The sequence below is a fragment of the Nannospalax galili genome, unplaced genomic scaffold (genome assembly GCF_000622305.1).
Source record: "Nannospalax galili isolate Female #2095 unplaced genomic scaffold, S.galili_v1.0 scaffold1200, whole genome shotgun sequence".
NCBI lineage: Eukaryota > Metazoa > Chordata > Mammalia > Rodentia > Spalacidae > Nannospalax > Nannospalax galili.
The window spans coordinates 781,005-798,985 of NW_008347131.1; the positions used below are offsets into that span (position 1 = coordinate 781,005).

The 17,981-nt window shown below is 50.0% G+C and overlaps 1 protein-coding gene across 2 annotated transcripts; it reads right to left on the minus strand.

Annotated features, from left to right (window-relative positions):
• Nucleotides 1-1,634: 1,634 nt before the first annotated feature.
• On the minus strand, nucleotides 1,635-17,552 carry Spi1 (Spi-1 proto-oncogene). 2 transcript variants are annotated; one of them, XM_008843609.2, is made up of 5 exons: nucleotides 17,244-17,552; nucleotides 14,575-14,671; nucleotides 3,998-4,185; nucleotides 2,986-3,151; nucleotides 1,635-2,337 (listed from the first exon to the last, which is right to left on the minus strand). In XM_008843609.2, the coding sequence occupies exons 1-5, from the start codon at nucleotides 17,547-17,549 to the stop codon at nucleotides 2,018-2,020; spliced, it is 1,077 nt and encodes a 358-aa protein (XP_008841831.2). In that variant the 5' UTR covers nucleotides 17,550-17,552; the 3' UTR covers nucleotides 1,635-2,017. The 2 variants fall into 2 exon arrangements, with proteins under 2 accessions (XP_008841831.2, XP_008841830.1); XM_008843608.3 differs by having other exon boundaries at nucleotides 1,647-2,337; nucleotides 14,575-14,674; nucleotides 17,244-17,387.
• Nucleotides 17,553-17,981: the final 429 nt, after the last annotated feature.

Sequence of the window (17,981 nt, forward strand, 5' to 3'; positions counted from 1 at the left end):
AGACCAGGCTGGCCTTGAACTCAGAGATCCGCCTCTGCCTCCCAAGTGCTGGGACTACAGGCGTGCGCCACCACACCCAGTCACTTGCAATTACTTTTAAGCCACATCACCTGCTACTGAGGGTGTGTGTGTGTGTGTGTGTGTGTGTGTGTGTGTGTGTGTGATGCTATTACTAGTAACCCAGGTTAGTCTCAAACTTGTGGTTTCAATCTTCTTTCCTCAACCTCCTAATTGCTTGGGACTGGAGAGATAGCTCAGCAGTTAAGAGCACTGACTGCTCTTACAGATGATCTGCTTTGGGTCCTAGCACCAATATGGCTGCTAACAACCATCCCTAACTCCAGTTCCAGGGGATTCCATACCCTCTTCTGGTCCCATGTGGTGCACTTACAAACATGCAGGCAAAAAGCTCATACTCAAATGCCTGGCAACTGCTCAGTTTTTTAAAAGAAGTGGCACTTACAGGTCAGCAAGATGGCTCGGTGATTAAATGCATCTTGGGCCAAGCCTGATGAGTTCAATCCTGGGACCCACAGTGTGTGGAAAGTACCAAATCCTGTAAGTTGATCTTTGACCTTCACATGCAGGCTGTACTATGTGTGTGCACCCATATGTACATAAAGATACATACAAATGCCAGGCGTGGTGGTGCATGCCTTTAATCCCAACACTTGGGAGGCAGAGGCAGCTGGATCTCTGTGAGTTCAAGTCCAGTCTGATCTACATAGCAAGTTCCAGGCCAGCTGGGGCTACAGAGAGATCTTATCTCAAAAAGACTAAAAAAAAAAACGCACACATACAAAATTTAAAAATTAAAACGTAATAAACGTAATAAAAATATTTTAAGCTGGTACTTTGCAGAGCTCCCTCCAGGCACAGCCTTCTCCCAAGGCTCTGCAGCCTGGCTAGGGAGCATCATGGTTGGGCTATGAGGAACCCTAAGGTCTAGGAGGTGTACAGGGGTCTTTGTCCTTACAATAACATCTCTAGGATCTGCTCCAGGAAGTCTCCTCACTCCCAGGCTGTCTACTTCTTGTTACTGTCTGAAGCAAGATGTTTACAGGAGTCCTTGCTTACCAGAACTTGTCTGCTGCCCCCAGGAGCAAAATGCTAAGAAGCAAAGACTGAGCACAGGGGACTCAGTGTTCAAGGCCCTGTCTGCCCCGTATCTGTTAGAAACACTCTGTGGTGACCAAACTTGGAACTTTTGTTGAATAAGTCAAATAAGTGAAGAGTCCCAACTGACTTGGTGGGCAGACCTGGAGTGAACCTAGCCTAGCCACTCCCCATCTGTGTGACTTTGAACAAATTATTTCATCCCTATGAGCCTCAGTTTCCCATTCTATAAAATGGGGAGGTATTAGACTCATGTCAACTGGATTATATCTAATTTGGAGGATCAAGAGTTCAAGCTTTGGTGAGACTTAACAGTCCCTGGTGCAGAAGGCCGAATATGATCCCCACTCCTAGTAACAAGAGAGGACTTGTTTCCACCGGAAACATCCACAGTGTGTCCATTGTCCCCAGTCCCCAGGGTCCAGTATTGGATAGACGCCCGCCGGACAGATGAGGGGAAAAAAGACATCACTGCACATAGGTGGCCAATGTGCAGGAAACCTGAAAGAGACTACGCCGGGATTGGAGTAGCTAAGAATAATTTTACTTGATCTTTGGGAGGCTAATGGACGGTGGCAGGTGGGAGAGGGGGAGCCTTAGAAAGAGCATCCAATATACAAAGATGTGCCGGACCCAGACTCCCAAGGTAGCACCGTGGCCACGAAGCCAGGCCGACCCTCGGGTGGGGTCCGAGGCCCAGGTGGCCTTCCGACCCGGCTAGAGTCCTGGTGGGAGCGAAGCAGGGCGGGACGGGGGCGGGACGGGGAGGGCGAGGCCGGGGCCCCCAGTCCTGCCTCGGCCCCGGGAACGTCCTCCCTGTGTCCGGGCCGGGCGAGGGGTTAATGCTGTGGCCGGCGGGGCCGGGGGCCAGGAGGGCTCGGCGGGCCTGGCGGGCTCGGGCTCAGTGGGGCGGGTGGCGCCGCTCGGCCAGGCCCCCGCGGCCTAGCACCTCGCCGCTGAACTGGTAGGTGAGCTTCTTCTTGACCTTCTTCACTTCGCCAGTCTTGCCGTAGTTGCGCAGTGCGCGCGCCATCTTCTGGTAGGTCATCTTCTTGCGGTTGCCCTTCTGGATGCCCCAGCGGTGCGCCAGCGCCTCCTTGTGCTTGGACGAGAACTGGAAGGTGCCCTTGTCCTTGTCCACCCACCAGATGCTGTCCTTCATGTCGCCGCTGCGTAGCAGGTCCAGCAGGAACTGGTACAGTCGGATCTTCTTCTTGCTGCCTGTGGAAGAGGGGCATGGGGTGGGGGCGAGGCCTCTCCAGGGACCTCCCGGCAGCACTGCAGGCCATGGAAGGGGGTGTGCACACAGCACCCCAGGCCACCCGGAAGGGGGTGTGCACACCTGCGCACTCCTCCTGTGTGCATGCCCCTCCGTGTACACACATTCCTCACACCTCCTTGCCACACATGGATACACACTGATATCTATGCATACATCCACAGGCCTGTCCTCTCACACCACACACGAGTACAGGCCCTCACACACTCACCACACATGCTCACAGGCCCTCACGCACTCACAGGCCTACACATACACTCACAGTTCCCATACACAATCATACTTACAACCCTTTCATTCACACACTCACACACTCACATATCCAACACTGATACACACACATACCATCACATACTTTCTGAAGAGATACTTGATACACTCACAATACACACAGGCTCAATACACACATGTGCAGGTAGAGATGTCACAGAAGCTCCCATGAACATACACACACACACACACACACACACACACACACACACACACACACAGCTCTGAGTCATGGCTGCTGGACCAGTCAGTCTTGGCAAGGGATATGAAAAGGGCTATAAATATAGCCAGGATCAGTTGGGTCAGGACATGGACCTTACCTGTCTCCCCGTGAAGGAGACCTGGCCCAGGTTCCAGGCCATCAGCCTCCCCATCAGACACCTCTAATGGGGGGCTCTGCCGCTCGCCCTCCTCCTCATCTGAGCTCTGTTGGTGGGCTGGGGACAGGGATGGGTAAGAAAAGCACATGCGGGGCATGTAGGGAACCTGCAAGGGAAGGAAGAGTTGAGGTCAGTAAGGGATAGTTCAGGACTACTGTAGGGTCAGCTGAGTGACAGAAGAGGGAATGCTTGGGAATGGAATACTGGGGAGCAGTCAGCAAGGGCAGGAAGACTTGAGTAGACGGCTGGGGAAAACTAGTGGCCAGTCAGGGCTACCACACAAGGGTACAGGTCATGGGGCGAGGGGTTGCTAGCATTGAGCCCACCACCCTTCCCAGTTGGGCCTCTGATTCGTAGCATGTTCTCATCCACACAAAGGGATTACCATCTGGCCTGGCAGTGGCCCTGGGGGCAGAAGGGAAGTGCTGGGGGGCAGTGAGTTTAGTACAGGAGTGATTGGGGCTTAATTCAATTCAATTTCATTGAACCAATGAAAGAACAGTGGAGGTCGATGAGGACTGGCAGCTCCAGAAGTCCTCTTTGGGCTTAGGGTCTGTAGGGGCAGAGAAGGGTCAAGTAATGGAGGTCAGTGGAGAGTGGGAGGGGCCAGTAGAGGTTAGCATTCAGTGACTCAGATACTGAGTACATGAAGAGACAGCAAATAGAGGCTGTTGTCCATAGGTCCCTGGGGCCCCCAACCAGGAGTGAGGTGGGGGAGGATGATTGGAGGGTTAGAGGATCATATAGGGGTCTGTCCATCCTCAGTGAGATAAGGGTGTGGGGTCATAAGGTCAATCAGGAGGTCAGCACAGCCGTTGGGGCACCGGCCACCGTTGGCTCTGTGGGGCAGGAAGCCATGTTGAGTAAGAGCCTGTGTCAGCTTCCTGCGAAGCTCCTACACTCACCACAGGCCTGGAGCTCAGGGGGATGGAGGACAGCCAGCAGCACGTACCTGGTGGCTGAGGCTGGCATGGGGCGGTGCCATGGGGGTGTCAAGGACATGCATCTGCTCCAGCTCCATGTGACGGTAGAGCTGCTGCAGCTGGGGGGGCTGTACGCTCTGCAGCTCAGTGAAGTGGTTCTCAGGGAAGCTCTCAAACTCACTATGCACGTGGTGTGGGTGGAAGTCCCAGTAATGATCTGTGAGGATAGGGAGAGAGGAAGGGGTGAGCCAGGGGTGCCAGGACAGGAAGAGGACATAATAATACATAATATAATTCAGGCTGGAGTTGGGCTGAGCAGAAAGTTTACATTAATCATCTCCTTTAATATACATCTGCTACACTGCTACTTTATAGAAAAGACCTCAAGCTGCAGAGAAAAAAGCTTTGTAACATGCCCAAGGTTAAAGGTCTCGACAGTGATGGAGCCAGGCCCCAGGTCTCAAGCAATGTCCTCATACACTCCAGTGTTCTCAGCAATCTGCTTCCTGAGTGATCCCAGGGATGCAGACTTCTCAGCTCAAGAGTCTGAATCCTGGCTCTGTCATTTACTGGCAGTGTGACCTCAGGCACAGGCATGGGCCTCTCTGACCTCAGTCGACTCACCTATAAAATAGGGAGATTTGTTACTGGGAAAATACAGATGAGCTCACATCTGTAAGAACTTCTAGATCCAGAGAAGGCCTTCCTCTCCTGGATGATCTCCTACAGGTTCCTGGCTACCCACAATCACACACACACAGCCTTGTCATATGACCCAGGTGTGAATGCAAAGTCACAAGGCTTACATTCCTCATACATCAGAGCTTGTCCAGACCCACAGTGTTGCCTTTGCAAAGCCATGACCACAGGCTACAGGAACAGACTTCCCTGGAAAGCCCCTGTGGGTGTCTGGCAGATGCCGCAGGGTGGACTACAGGCTGGGAAGCAGGCACATGGCCCTGGCAGCCCTGTCTAGGGATGATCTTTGGTGTGGTTTTTTTGGGTACCTTTTCCAGGAACAAAAACATGCCTGTCTGAGGGACTTCCTGGGCGTAATTTGGGATTACAAAAAAAAGTGAGTTTGGGCGGTGTGGCGCACACCTTTAATCCCAGCACTCCAGCACTCAGAAGCAGAGGCATGGATCTCTGTGAGTTTGAGGCCAGCCTGGTCTACATAGCAAGTTCCAGGCCAGCTGGGGCTATAGGGAGGCCCTGTCAAGAAAGAAATTGGTAGGGGGGGGGGGGAGGCAGGGAGGCAGGGAGGGAAAGATGAAAGTGTAGTGTGAAGAGACATGAGTGATTTCCTCATGTGGCCCAAAGAAGGCATGCAGAAGGGGCCAGGCCAGTATCTCTAAGACAAATCCACAGCCATGTACGTGCATTGTGTAAATGTCTGCACACATAGGCATGCTGACCTCTTTACTCTTTGTCTCTCACACAAACACATCCTCACTCACACATCCCTAAGCAATTACATCCAGTCTGGACTACATATCACAGGACTCTTTTTTTTTTTAATTTTTATTTTATGTGTATGCGTGTGTTGCCTGCATGTAGGTCAATGCACCCATGTCGTGCAATGCCCGAGGAGGTCAGAAGAGGCTGTCGGATCCCCTGGGACTGGAGTTATGGACAGTTGTTAGCTGCCATGTGGGTCCTGGGATTTGAACCTGGGTCTTCTGCAAGAATAACCAGTGTTCTTAATCACTGAGCCATCTCTCTAGCCCCAACTCTTTTTTTTTTTAATTGCATTTATTTGAGGGGTGGTCACATGTGCCACAGGGTGTGTGTGGAGATCAGAACACAATTTGTAGGAATTAGTTCTGTCCTTTCACCAAGTGGGTTCCAGGAATTGAACTCAAGTTGAAGCAACAAGTGCCTTTACCTGCTGAGCCATCTTGCCTGCCCTTATTTTTTGTTTTTTGTTTGTTTGTTTTTTGAAGACAGCGTCTTGCCCAGGCTGGGCTTGAACTTATGATCCTCTAGACTTGGCCTCTTGAGTTTTGAGATTACAAGTACATGCCACCATGCCTAGCCCTTACTTTCTTGTCCTGCTAAGTGGTGGCTGTGCTGTGCAGGACATTTCTCTCATTGAGTCTGTTTCACTACATTAATGGTTGTTACTGAGGCCCTGTCCATGTATGAAAACATTTGAGCCAACAATCCAGGCAGCAGAGACCCCCCCCCCCCCCGCCTTCCCAGGAGACTGCATGGCACAGAGAAAAAAAAACCACATGACTTGAGAGCCAGGTGGAGCTGGAGTCAACCCCTGCCTGTGACATTTACTGGTGTGTCACACTGGTGAGAAATAAATGGACTACATAATACCTACAAAATGCTAAGAATAGAACCTGTCATAAAGTAAGAATCAACATTAACTATCATCATATTAATCCTTTAATCTAAAGAGCCTGCACTAGCACATCTGTAATCTCAGTACTCAGAAGGCAGAGGAAAGAAGACCAAAAGTTTGAGGTTGGGAGCTGGAAAGATGGCTCTGTAGTTACAAGCACTTGCTACTCTTTCAGAAGACCAGAGTTCAGTTCCTAGCATTCATATCAGGTAGTACACAACCACTTGCAACTTCAGCTCCAGGGGATCCGACACCCTTTTCTGGATTCTGAAGGCACCTGAACACACATGCATAAAGACACACACACATACACACACACACACACACATACACACACACACACACACACACACCACGCACCCACGAGCACACACATACATAAATAAATAAACTTTAAAACAATTTGCCGGGTATGATGGTACACACCTTTAATCCCAGCATTCAGGAGGCAGAGACAGGCAGAGCTCTGTGAATTCAAGGCCAGCCTAGTCTACATAGAGTCATAGAAGGCTACATAGTGAAACCCTGTCTCAAAAAACTCCCCCCAAACAGTTTGAACCCATCTGGGCTATATAGCAAAATCCTGTCTCAAAACAAAAACAAAAACAAAACACAAAGACTGCGGCTATAGCACACAGTGGTAGAATACTTGCCTAGCATGCATAAGGCCCTGGGTTCAGTCCCTAAGACCAAAACCAAAATTTCTCTAAACTTGAAAGGACAGAGTGGGGTTCTGGGATTGGGAGAATGGACACAGCTTCCTTTTTGGTGGATCCTCCTCTGGCATCACTCCTGGCCCTTGCCACTTACCTTCCCCTGCCCAAGTTACAGTGCCAGGATCCACATAAAATGCCTCTGGGTCCTGCCCTTCCCACAACCCACTCCAGCTCCAGGGACAGGAATGACCCTGAGTGCTTTCAGGTCTCTAGGTATGGGCTAAGTGGTGCCTGATTCTTCTCTCCGCCTTCCCATTCCTCTACTAGCTTCACCCCAGACCCCTGAGTGCTCTGTGCTGCTCTCAGCCTAAGGGCCAAATTTCCCAAAGCTGTTCTTCATCACAGGAGTCCAGAGCACTACAGAAGAATGTGAATCAAACAGGCCCCCAGGAGATTCTGCTCCCTATGCTGGTTCTCCTGAAGGAGGTGGGAGAAACTCCCTGAGCTACATAAGATGAAGGTTTCAAAAGGCTCAACAGAAACCTCACCTTTCCCCTTGATTTGGGTGCCCAGGCAGTTATGTAACCAACAATGCCTGGTAGTCAAAATCATACCAAATATGGGGCTCTCAGAACAGTTCAGGAAATCATTAATAGCACAAAGGTCAGTCCTCCTGGCCTCCTGGACCTCATTTCTGGACAACAATTGGATCTCACTGTAGCCCAGGCTGGCCTTGGATGAACTTGTACTCCTGAGTCTCTTGCCTCCACCTCCCAGCTGACAGGCATGCAGGTACATGTCACCATGCCTGGCTTGAACTACTCTTCATGAATGTATTATTTATCCTTTATTTTGCCGCTTCATTATGCCACCTGCTACCTGCCTAGAGGCCACTCATATACCACTTATCATAACTCTCAGATCTTCAAAAGAATATCATGTCATTTGCCTATCTAGAGACAGTTCTGGATCTCCTTTCTGTAGCCTATAGGCATTCAACATGTTGGAGACCTCAATCAATCTTTGCTCAAAATGATCACTAAATGATAACTTTTAATGTACCAAGCCTCATGCTAGGATGTAATCTCATGTAACTCTCACCCTAACTCTGGGGAGGTAGCCACTAGGGTAGGATCTTCTTTTGACCATTAAGGAAACTTTGATTCAAGAGGTTAAATCCATGTCCACTGGGACTGTCATGATCCAAACCTACTTTTGTGTAATTCCAGAGGCTGACCTCTTACTGCTATACCATGCCACCTCTGGAACAAAGTTATCAACTAAAGCTATACATAAGACCTGTGGTGATCCTGAGAGACTTTACTGGTGACTCCTGCCCTTCTGTCTGTACATTGTCACCCACACATCATTCATTAGACTGTTATCCATCAAACCATTATCCACATATCTACACAACCATCACTTAACCTTCATCTACCCATTAGTCATCAATAACTCAGCCAATCAGTCAGCATCCATACATCCAGAAAGAACCCATGTGCTTTTGTGTGTGTGTGTGTGTGTGTGTGTGTGTGTGTGACACACAGTGTCTCTTTGTATAGATTTGAACTTACTATGTAGCCCAGGATGGCCCCAAATTCACACTCCTCCTGCCTTGCCTCCTGAGTGCTGGGATTGTAAGCGTGGACCACTACACTTAGTAATCCATTTGCCATAATCTCTTCTTTTTCTACCTGCTCCTCCCTATTCTTCCTCAGTTGTCATGAGGACAAAAACAAAATGGTATCAAAAGTAACCACACACACAAATCAAGTCTTAAAAGTCACTCAGCTGACCTTTTCTCCTCAGAACAGAAACCCCAGCCTGAAGCCCAGGGCTCTCCCCAGGGGAGCCAAAGTACTTTCAAAACAGAGATGATCAAAACCAGCCTGGATTATATAGGGAATTGAAGGCTAGCCTGGACTATAGGAGACCATGCCTCAACAAAACAACAAAAAACAGAAGATAAGGAATCAAGAAAGGAGGGGCCAAAAAGAGATCCTCAGGAAATCACCCAGCACTGCAGTAGGGTTCCTGGAGCCCAGCCTCTGCTGCGAATTGTCCAGCTGTGTCGCTAAGGCCCAGAGAACTTAACGTCTCATGGCCCTTGTTTCTCTCTACTATGTATCCTGATTATTGGAGTTTTAATTATTTCCCCTGATACAAAAATTAATCTAGATGGACCTGCCTTTAATTCATCCCATAGCATCTAGCCCTGTATCTGGCATATAAAAGAAACTTAGTATATTTATTAGGTGGATAGGTAAATGGGAGGTGGAGGAAAGGTTTGGTAGGTGGAGGGAAAGACAACTGCAAAAGAGAGTGAGTGGTTGGTTAGATGGGTGTGTGAATAAACTAATGAATGAGTAGATGGTTATTGCTATGACGAGATGGAAGAAGGGCCAGTTAGATGGCTCAGTGGGTCAAGACACTTGTTGTACAAGCCTAACAACTCAAGTTCAAATCCCAGAACCCGCTAAAAGGTGGATGGAAAGAACTAACTCCACAAAGCTGTCCTCCATTCTCTACACACATCATGTACAGACACACTAATAATAATAAAGAAAAAGAAAGAATGGAAGACTATATGGAAATCTGGTGGATGGCGGGCAGATGAAGTTATGCTGTAGGACTCGACTTCCTTTACTAATTCCATCACAAATAGCAAATTCTACTACATCCATTAGAATGACCCCATCCATTTGTTTGTTTTTGAGACAGAGTCTCACTACATAGTACTGACTGGCCTGGAACTTATTATGTAGATCAGGCTAGCATCGAACCCACAGAGATCTGCCTGCCTCTGCCTCTTGATTACTGGGTTTAAAGGTGGGAGCCACTATGCTCAGCCAATGACTATTGTTGTTGTTGTTTTAATCAAAAACAAGAGAAAATGACTAGTGTCACTAAAGATGTGAATACTTGTGTGCCATTATTAGGACTGTAAAATGGTGCAGCCACTACGGAAAAAATAATAATTACTGCATGACCTAGCAATCCCATTTCTGGGTATATATCCAATGAATATATAAATCAGAGTCTGAAGAGACCACTGAAAACCCATGCCCATAGCAACATTATTCAAATGAGCCAAAAGTAGAATCAGCTGAAGTATCCATCAACAGATAAATGAATAAGAATGTGGTGATTTGGGAGGTGTGGAGTTGATGGTATAGTCAGAAGCACAGCTACCTTCCAAAAAGAGGTGTACACACACAGTGGAATGCTATTCATCCTTTAAAAGAGGGGAAGTTCTGGCTCATGCTGCAATATGGATGAACCTCAAGGACATTCCACTAAGTGAAATGAGCCCATCATAAAAGGACAACTGCTTTGCTGTATGAGTTCACTTACATGAGGCACCTAAAGTAATGGCATTCCCAGAAACAGAAAATGGAATAAAGGCTGCCAGGGGCTGGTAGGTTGGAGAATGGGGAATCGTTTAATGGGGACAAGAGTTTCAGTTTGGCACAGTGAACAGAGTTCTCAAGACAGTGGTGATGGTTTCATGACAATGTGAATTTTGACATAGCCAAACTGCTGCTCACCAGGTAACAGCATAGAATAGACAGGAGGAAAGACACAGCAGAGCCTTAGCCTCACCTCCCACAACCCTCGCTGGGGCTCCAAGCAGAACACCTACTGCTTACCAAGCCTGTTCTGGGCTTTTGTATATAGTAGCTGACTCTGTCCTCACAATAATCCTGTGAACTGAGTGTCACTATGGAGAAGGTAAGACATTTTTTTTTAATTTTTAAAAATGATTTATTTAATAACAACATACTTAGAAGAAGACATAGGTAGAATGAGGTCACCTCAGGTCCACTGGAGGATGGAGAGATGAATCTCTGTAGTCTGGGCTCTTATCACCTCGCAACAGTGTCCCCGAGAAACACAGGGACCAGGCAGTAGAGGTGATCAGAGGACACTGTGAAGTTCAGCTGACTGTCTTAATCACATGATCATAATAATGGGTATTTCTATTCAACCGCCAATTTCAACACGAGTTCCCATATAACTGTGGGGAAGCGTGGAGAAGTATGAGCCTGCCTGTGTGTTCTGAATGGCTGCTGTCAAATTCCCCTCTTCACAGCACAAATGCACAGGTACACATCTCAAACTGGAAGACCAAGCTGATTCAGCTCTGTTCCACACCTAGAAGGCCCTCAAAAATCAGTGTTTGTGTGGCTCGGTGGCACTGTACAAGTTTGAGGACCAGAGTTCAGATCCCCAGAACCCACATAAATTCTGAATAGACGTGACAGCCACCTGTGGTTCCAGTACTTGCTCGCTTGGAAAGTAGAGAGAGGAGATACAAGAACAATCTGACTAGCCATATGGCTGTATCAGTGAGCTGTGGGTTCAATTGAGAGACCCTGCCTCAATGAATCTGGTAGAGAGTTATCAAGGAAGACTCCTGATGTCAAGCTTGGGCACACACACACGCACACACGCACACACACACACACACACACAGTTGTTCAAGGTCTCTATTTCACACCTTCATTGGCACATTTACACAATCCTGCAGTACAAAGGCTGCTTTCTGTTCTCTCTCTCTGACACACTGTGTGTGTCATGGCAAATGGCAGAGCAACATGCTGTGGCAATTCCATTTTTGAAAGAGTATGCATATGTGTATTTATTTGTAAACACATGGGATGATAAACATAAAGTGTCTGCAAGATAGATGAGGAAGAGGTGGCTTTCTTGATATACTGTTCTTAAATTATGGCAATGGGTATTTGTTATTTTAATAATTGAAGATTTCAAATGTATTTAAGAGTGGCAAAATGGCTTAGTGAGTAAAGGTGCTTACTGCCAAGCATAAATAAAGTGAAAAAATAATTTAAATGTATTTAAATGCTCACCACATATATTGTTATTCAGATCATGTAATTTCCCTTTTCAAAACTCTCCAGTAGGGTTGAAGGCATAGCTTGGTGGTGGAGGGCTTGCTAGCAAGTGTGAGGCCACAGATTTCAATCCACACTCCTCCATGGCCTTCAAGCTTTCTCTGATCTGCCCTCACTGGTCCCTTTGTCTTAAGTTTGTCTCCCTGACCTGATGATCAGCAGCCACTGAGTCCTCTACCCAGGTCTTTCTGCTTTTTTGCTTGCTGTTCCCTGTACCTAGACTCTCTGCTTCTCCCTCCCTCCCATGCATGATTTCTTCTCTTTACTCAGATTTAATAATAATTTTTTTGGTCTTTTTGAGACAGGGTTTCCCTGTAGCCCCAGCTGGCCTGGAACTCACTATGTAGAGCAGGCTGGCCTTGAACTCACAGAGATCCACCTGCCTCTGCCACCCAAGTGCTAGGATTAAAGTTGTGTGCCACTGTGCCTGGCAGATTTAATAATAATTTAGTTGCAATCACTACCCTCTCAAAGACATCCCTGACTATTCCTACAAACATGGCCCCTACACACTAACGAGGGGAGGAAAGTAGTGTATTGAGTGGTAAGTGGTTGGAAGAATGTATGTGGGTGGGGTGGATAATGAGGGAGTGAGTAAATGGGTAGGTGGGAGGGTAGATGGAAAGGGTAAGTGGCTGGCTGTCTGGCAGGCTGGATGGATGGATGGATGGATGGATGGATGGAAGGGAGACTGGAAGGATGAATGGATGAATGGGTGGGAGGTGGGTTGGTAAATAGAAAGGGTAAGTGGATGAATGGATGGATGGCTGGATGAATAGAAGGATAGATGGATTGAAAGATGAATGGAAGGATGGATGGGTGGGTGGAAGGTGGCTGGGTAGATGGAAGGGTAAGTGGGTGGGTGGATGGATAGATGAATGGATAGCTGGCTGATTGATTGTCTCTCAGGTCAGTAGACAATGACCCAGTTGATTCATTACAGAACCCTCTGTGCTTCTCCCCCTCCCTCAGCACAGGTACCCAGATTGTAATGATGGTGGAGACAAAAATTAGGAAGTACTGGGACACCTGCAGACAATTTGGGAATTCTGGGACTCATGCCTGAAGTAGAGTGCCCACATGGCCATCCAGGAGTTACTCCCATAGCCCTACCACAGATATGAGGAACCCACTCTGGGCCCTGAGCCAGGAAATTTCAGGTTGTCTGTGAAGCCCTCACTTCATCGGCCCAGCCCCAAGTCCAGTTATCAGGCAGCACCTTCAGCTAAAGAAAGGAAAACTGAGGTGACCACAGACTGGTAGGAAATGCCTCCAAACCCAGTGACCTGGCCAAGGAGACAGCAGCCCTGGTGGAGAAGGGGCTCAGCGGTGCAGCTGTGCTTGTCAGACATATGCCAGCAGGGGGAGCCCTCCTCAAAGCCCAGAGGGACTTTGGTCCTCCTACTGCCTGCTGGAAGGGTGGATGTGGTGGCAGGGGCACCAAGACCTGGTTCTTGATCTAGATGAGGTGAGCTGGGGAATGTCTGGGTGAAGTGAACTGGGGATAGAGTCAGATGAGGGAGAGACTTTCTACTTATCTGGATTTTACACAGGCAGGATGTGTTTCTTACACAACCATGAATAAGCTTAAAAAAACAAAAAGGGGCATTTTAAAGTCTTTCTAGCCTTGGATTTCTGAAGAATGTCTGTGCCCTTGAGCTGGACCCACGACCTCCTCCCAGGATATACTTCCAGGCAGATTTTGTGCTGGATGCCAGGGGAAGGTGTTCTTAAAGTCTGGCACCCATTTGAAAAGCCCTAACTATGTGATTCTGCACATGACAACCCTAGATGTAGCCGTCAGGTGTGAAACCTCCCTCAGCTGTGGCATCCAGCATGCCTCTGCCCCTGGATCTCCAGATTCAGGAGAATCCCCCAATTAAGACTGAAACATCTCAACTGTGGTTCATAGATGCCCACATTTGTAAGCCAAGATATACTTATAACAGCTTGTCATATCCCTGCCTAGGTCCCAGGCACTGAGAACCCCTCCTTTCCCCCCTGAATTCGCTCCAAAGTGGAGCAGCGCTTTGGGTATATAGTTGAGCCCAGGCTGCTTCCCTACCTCCAACAGGCTGGGGGCCTTGGTATCTGCTGAACAAGGGGTGTTCAGAGACTTTATTTTGGCCCAGCAGTGCTCAACTAGGGGGACTAGAGACAGTTGTCATGATTGGTGACCCTCCTGGCATCTAGTGGAAGAGGCCAACCGACAAAGAATTACCCAGCCCCAAATGTCAGCAGTAGTCACTGAGGAAGGCTGTTAGCCACACACAAGAGGGGAGGTGTGCTAGGGAGAGCTGGACAAGAGGAGATGACAAGAAAAGAGAGGAATTGAGTGGAATGAGTGGGCAGAAACAAACACTTGACATAGGGTAGACCACCTGGGTTCCACTGGCCTAGTCAAGTCACTTAGCTCCCTGTGTCCTCATTTACCAAGAAGTACCCAAGAACTGGACAAGCTAAAGGAGAAAGGATCTGAATTTTCCCCTGGACAGGGAAGATGCTCAATGATAAGGGGTGGGGCTGAAGTTGGGGGATTCAGGGACGTAGTAGCTACCTTCAGCTAATTCTCAGAATTCCAAAGAAGCCCCAGGACCCAGTTTTTTTTCATCTTTCCTGCCCCAGGGCACACTCAGCAACCAGGCCAGGCTAGGATGAGGTGTGGCAGACCTGGTACTCACCACTGTGGCTTTCTCCATCGCTGCTGAGATAAGGGTAGTATTCATGTGTTTGGCGTGGGTACAGTTCCGATTCATAAGTAACCAGCTCATCTGATGGCTGCTGAGAGAGGAAGGTGTTAGGACCTGGGCTGTAAGGGGAGATACCCATCAGGTTTGCAACCAGGTTTGAGGCCCTATAACTTCCCTGACTGAGGCTCCTGGAAGCAGCCCAATCTGCTTAGAATCCAGAGTAGTCAGGGCCACAAGGAGTACGGCAGGTGTGGGTGGTTCAGGAGAGTAGTAAGGCAGTGATGGGGTGAAGAGGTCAGAGGTCAACAGAACCAGAGCTGAGAGGAGGGTGCAGCCCCTTCTTCTCCGTTTCTGCTCACTCCCCACAGCCCCCTCACACTCACACCCAAACCTGTGGAGGCATGTTGCGCTCTCACATTCACACCCATGCACCCTTCCCCCAAATGTACACATATTCCCTTTGATACACTTACACTCAAACCCCCATGGGGACACATCCTTACATGTCTACACGCACTCTCAGCCCCCTGTCCCCATCTCATACACAGGCATTCTCACACTCACAAACCCACACTGCACACGTCTTTATACCCACTCTGAGGATCACTCACACTCAAAAAAAAAAACACTGTTCACTCACCCCTGTGGGCACACACACAGACAAACACACACACACACACACACACACACACACACACACACACACACACTGAATTCCTGCTTTCAACTCATTCACACCCACAGCCTTCCACAGAACCACCCACATTCCATCTGCATACTCGCCTGCCACAGACTGCCCAGCCCATTCCTCCCTCCTTGTCAACCTGTGTCCAGCCTCAGGCAGGCACAGGGCCACCATGACAACTATCAGGCTGATAGCTTGAATAGAGATCACTCAGACAGGCTTTGGGGACCGAAGGATAGAGGGCCTTGGTTTCTCACTAGCCTTTCTCCCTCCTCCTTCCAATGTCCTCACTGGGAGACTCCCTGTCCCCTGTTCCTTCCTCCTCCTCCACCTCCTCCTCAGCCTCTACCCTCCTTGTCTTCCTTCTCTCCCTCCTCCCTGTCCTTCTTTCCCCACCCTCTCTCTCTCTGGCTTGAGCACAGAGACCAACACACTCAGAGCCATCCCAACAGTCATCAGGCTTTTCCCCACCCCCATAGTGTGTGCCCATGGATTGTGCAACAGTAGCTATGGCCCTTGGGAGACTTGCCTAGGGATCCAGAGCTGCCTCAGGAGCCCACCCTCTCAAGAGACACTCAGAGTGGCTCCTGGGTCTGGAGAGAGGGGCTGATGGGTTGGAGTAGGGACTCAAGAAGCTCTGCCCCTGTCCAGCTCTGCCTGGGGTTCACAACTGAGAGGTCAAGGGTTGGGGACAGTATGGTGAAGTCCTAGGGCCAGAGGCTTTCTTGAAGCAAAGTGTGCTCTTTTGGGGACGACCTCCATCACCTGGACTTTCTCCCTTCACCTTCTTGGTGCCAGGTGGGAGAAGAGGGTCAGGGTAGGGATAGGGCCAGTGAGGTCTGGCCAGTCCTGTCTACTCGCCCCCCAGGTTTCCAGGCAGCGGACTGGGCCTGTCCCTGCTGCAGGATGTAGGCTGTAAAGTCAGGCCTTGGGTGCCTCCTACAGCTCTGAGGCGGGGTAGAGCGGGGGAAGAGAGCTGTCTCTAGGCCGGGAAAGCTGAGTCAGGTGGGCAGACCCTGCTCAGCCTTTCCTGGCTCCTCCCATGCCTCCAAGACTGGGAGAAGGCAGGAGAGTCCCTCTCCAAGGGACCCTGAGCTGCCACTTACCTAAGACTGCAACTGTCACTGAAGGCAGGAGGAGCAGTGGAAATCTGCCTACCAGCTTGCCCTACCCATTCCAGAACCAGGAATCCCACATCTTCATCTCCAAACTTGTTCCTGTCCTTGTCCCACCCTAACTCCAGTCCAGTGCTCATCCAGCCCCTTTTCCAGCCAGAATCTCAGCTCCATCCTTCGCCTGGCTTCTCACTGAACTCAGCTCTGGCCCCAAACCTAACAGCAATGTTTTTGCCCCATGCCCTGCTCTTGCCCAGGCTGGCCCCAAGACCTCAAACCAGGCCTGATGACTGCCCCAGCCTGCCCGGGACGTGTAGGCCCAAGGCCAGACCACTTGGGTCAACAGCCATTCTCCTGTGCCAGGCCCCAGACTAAGTGCTGGGAATCCATGGTGACCAACTTCCATCAGCCTTTGTCTCAAGAGCCCCCAAGTCAGGGGTTAACACCTCTGCCTGTTGCCTTCTGTCCTCAACTCTTCTCATCCTGAGGACTGGTCTTCTCCAAGCCAGCCTCCCCATGTCCTCATCCATGGCTTCTCTGTAGCCGCCCTCACCATCCTCAGCCAAGCACCCTGCCCTGGAGCTCGGCCTGCCACTGAGCCCCATCTATAAATAACTGTTCAGGCCCCACCGATCACAGCCCCACCATGAGCCCAGCCGGCAGCCCTCAGCCCGCCAGGGCATGCTCTAAGGAAGCCAATGGCCCCTCGCTGGGTCTCAGGCCAGCAGCTCCGGGGAGGAAACACCAGCTTCCCACTGATAGGGAGCCGGAGGGCAGCGGGTGGGCTGGTGGGTTAGTGGGCAGGCCGTCGGGTATCCCAGGGCCATGGGTTGGGTTGGTAGTGGAGCCCCAGTACTCACAGGGGGGACGAGGGGAAACCCTTCCATTTTGCACGCCTGTAACATCCAGCTGAGCTCCAAGTCGGTCAGATCCCCTGCCTCGGTGGGGGCCAGTGCGAAGCCCCTCAGGACGGGGTTCCCCGTCTGGGGGCTGGATGGTCGTGGGACAGTCTCAGGGCTCAGGCCTGCCCCCTGAGCTACAGGAGGCCTGGTTGAGCCCCCTCCCTTGACATTGCAGGGCCAGCACAAGTTCCTGATTTTATCGAAGGGCCTGCCACTGGGAGATAGTCCCCTTGGGGTGACATCACCGCCCCAGCCCGTTTGCATAAATCTCTTGCGCTACAGGAAGTCTCTGGCCGGCTGGGGCAGGTGGTGCTCAAAGGGCAGCCCTGGGAGGCCATGGGGGCCAGGCCCCCTGCCCAGAGGAAACAGGCTGGGAAGGAGAAAGTCTAGCTCTACCACTGGAAGGCTTCTGTTGCCTTAGCCTCCAGACCTTGCTAAAGCCGTCCAACACTCCTCCAGCCCAATAATGCTGACTTCTTCTATGACCTCCAATGTGACCAACTGTCACCTTCTCGGGGTCAGAATGATGGGAGTTTGAGGTCCCTACTGTCTGGGGTGAGCCTGGCAGGCTGAAGCCTTTAATCCCAAGGCTACCAGACCTGGCTCTTCCTGTGGACCCTGCATGATAGGTGTACCTAGTTCAGGCAGGGCCCAGAGTGTGTCTTTTGCCTACCACTACCTAGCTCCTTTTCTGGC

Coding starts and splice junctions, on each gene's coding strand:
- Spi1 (XM_008843609.2), bottom strand. CDS start 17,549: ATGCAAACGGGCTGGGGCGGTGATGTCACCCCAAGGGGACTATCTCCC. Junction 14,672..17,243: donor GGTTTCCCCTCGTCCCCCCT/GTGAGTACTGGG, acceptor CTCTCTCAGCAG/CCATCAGATGAGCTGGTTAC. Junction 3,152..3,997: donor ATGCCAGCCTCAGCCACCAG/GTACGTGCTGCT, acceptor CTTCCCTTGCAG/GTTCCCTACATGCCCCGCAT.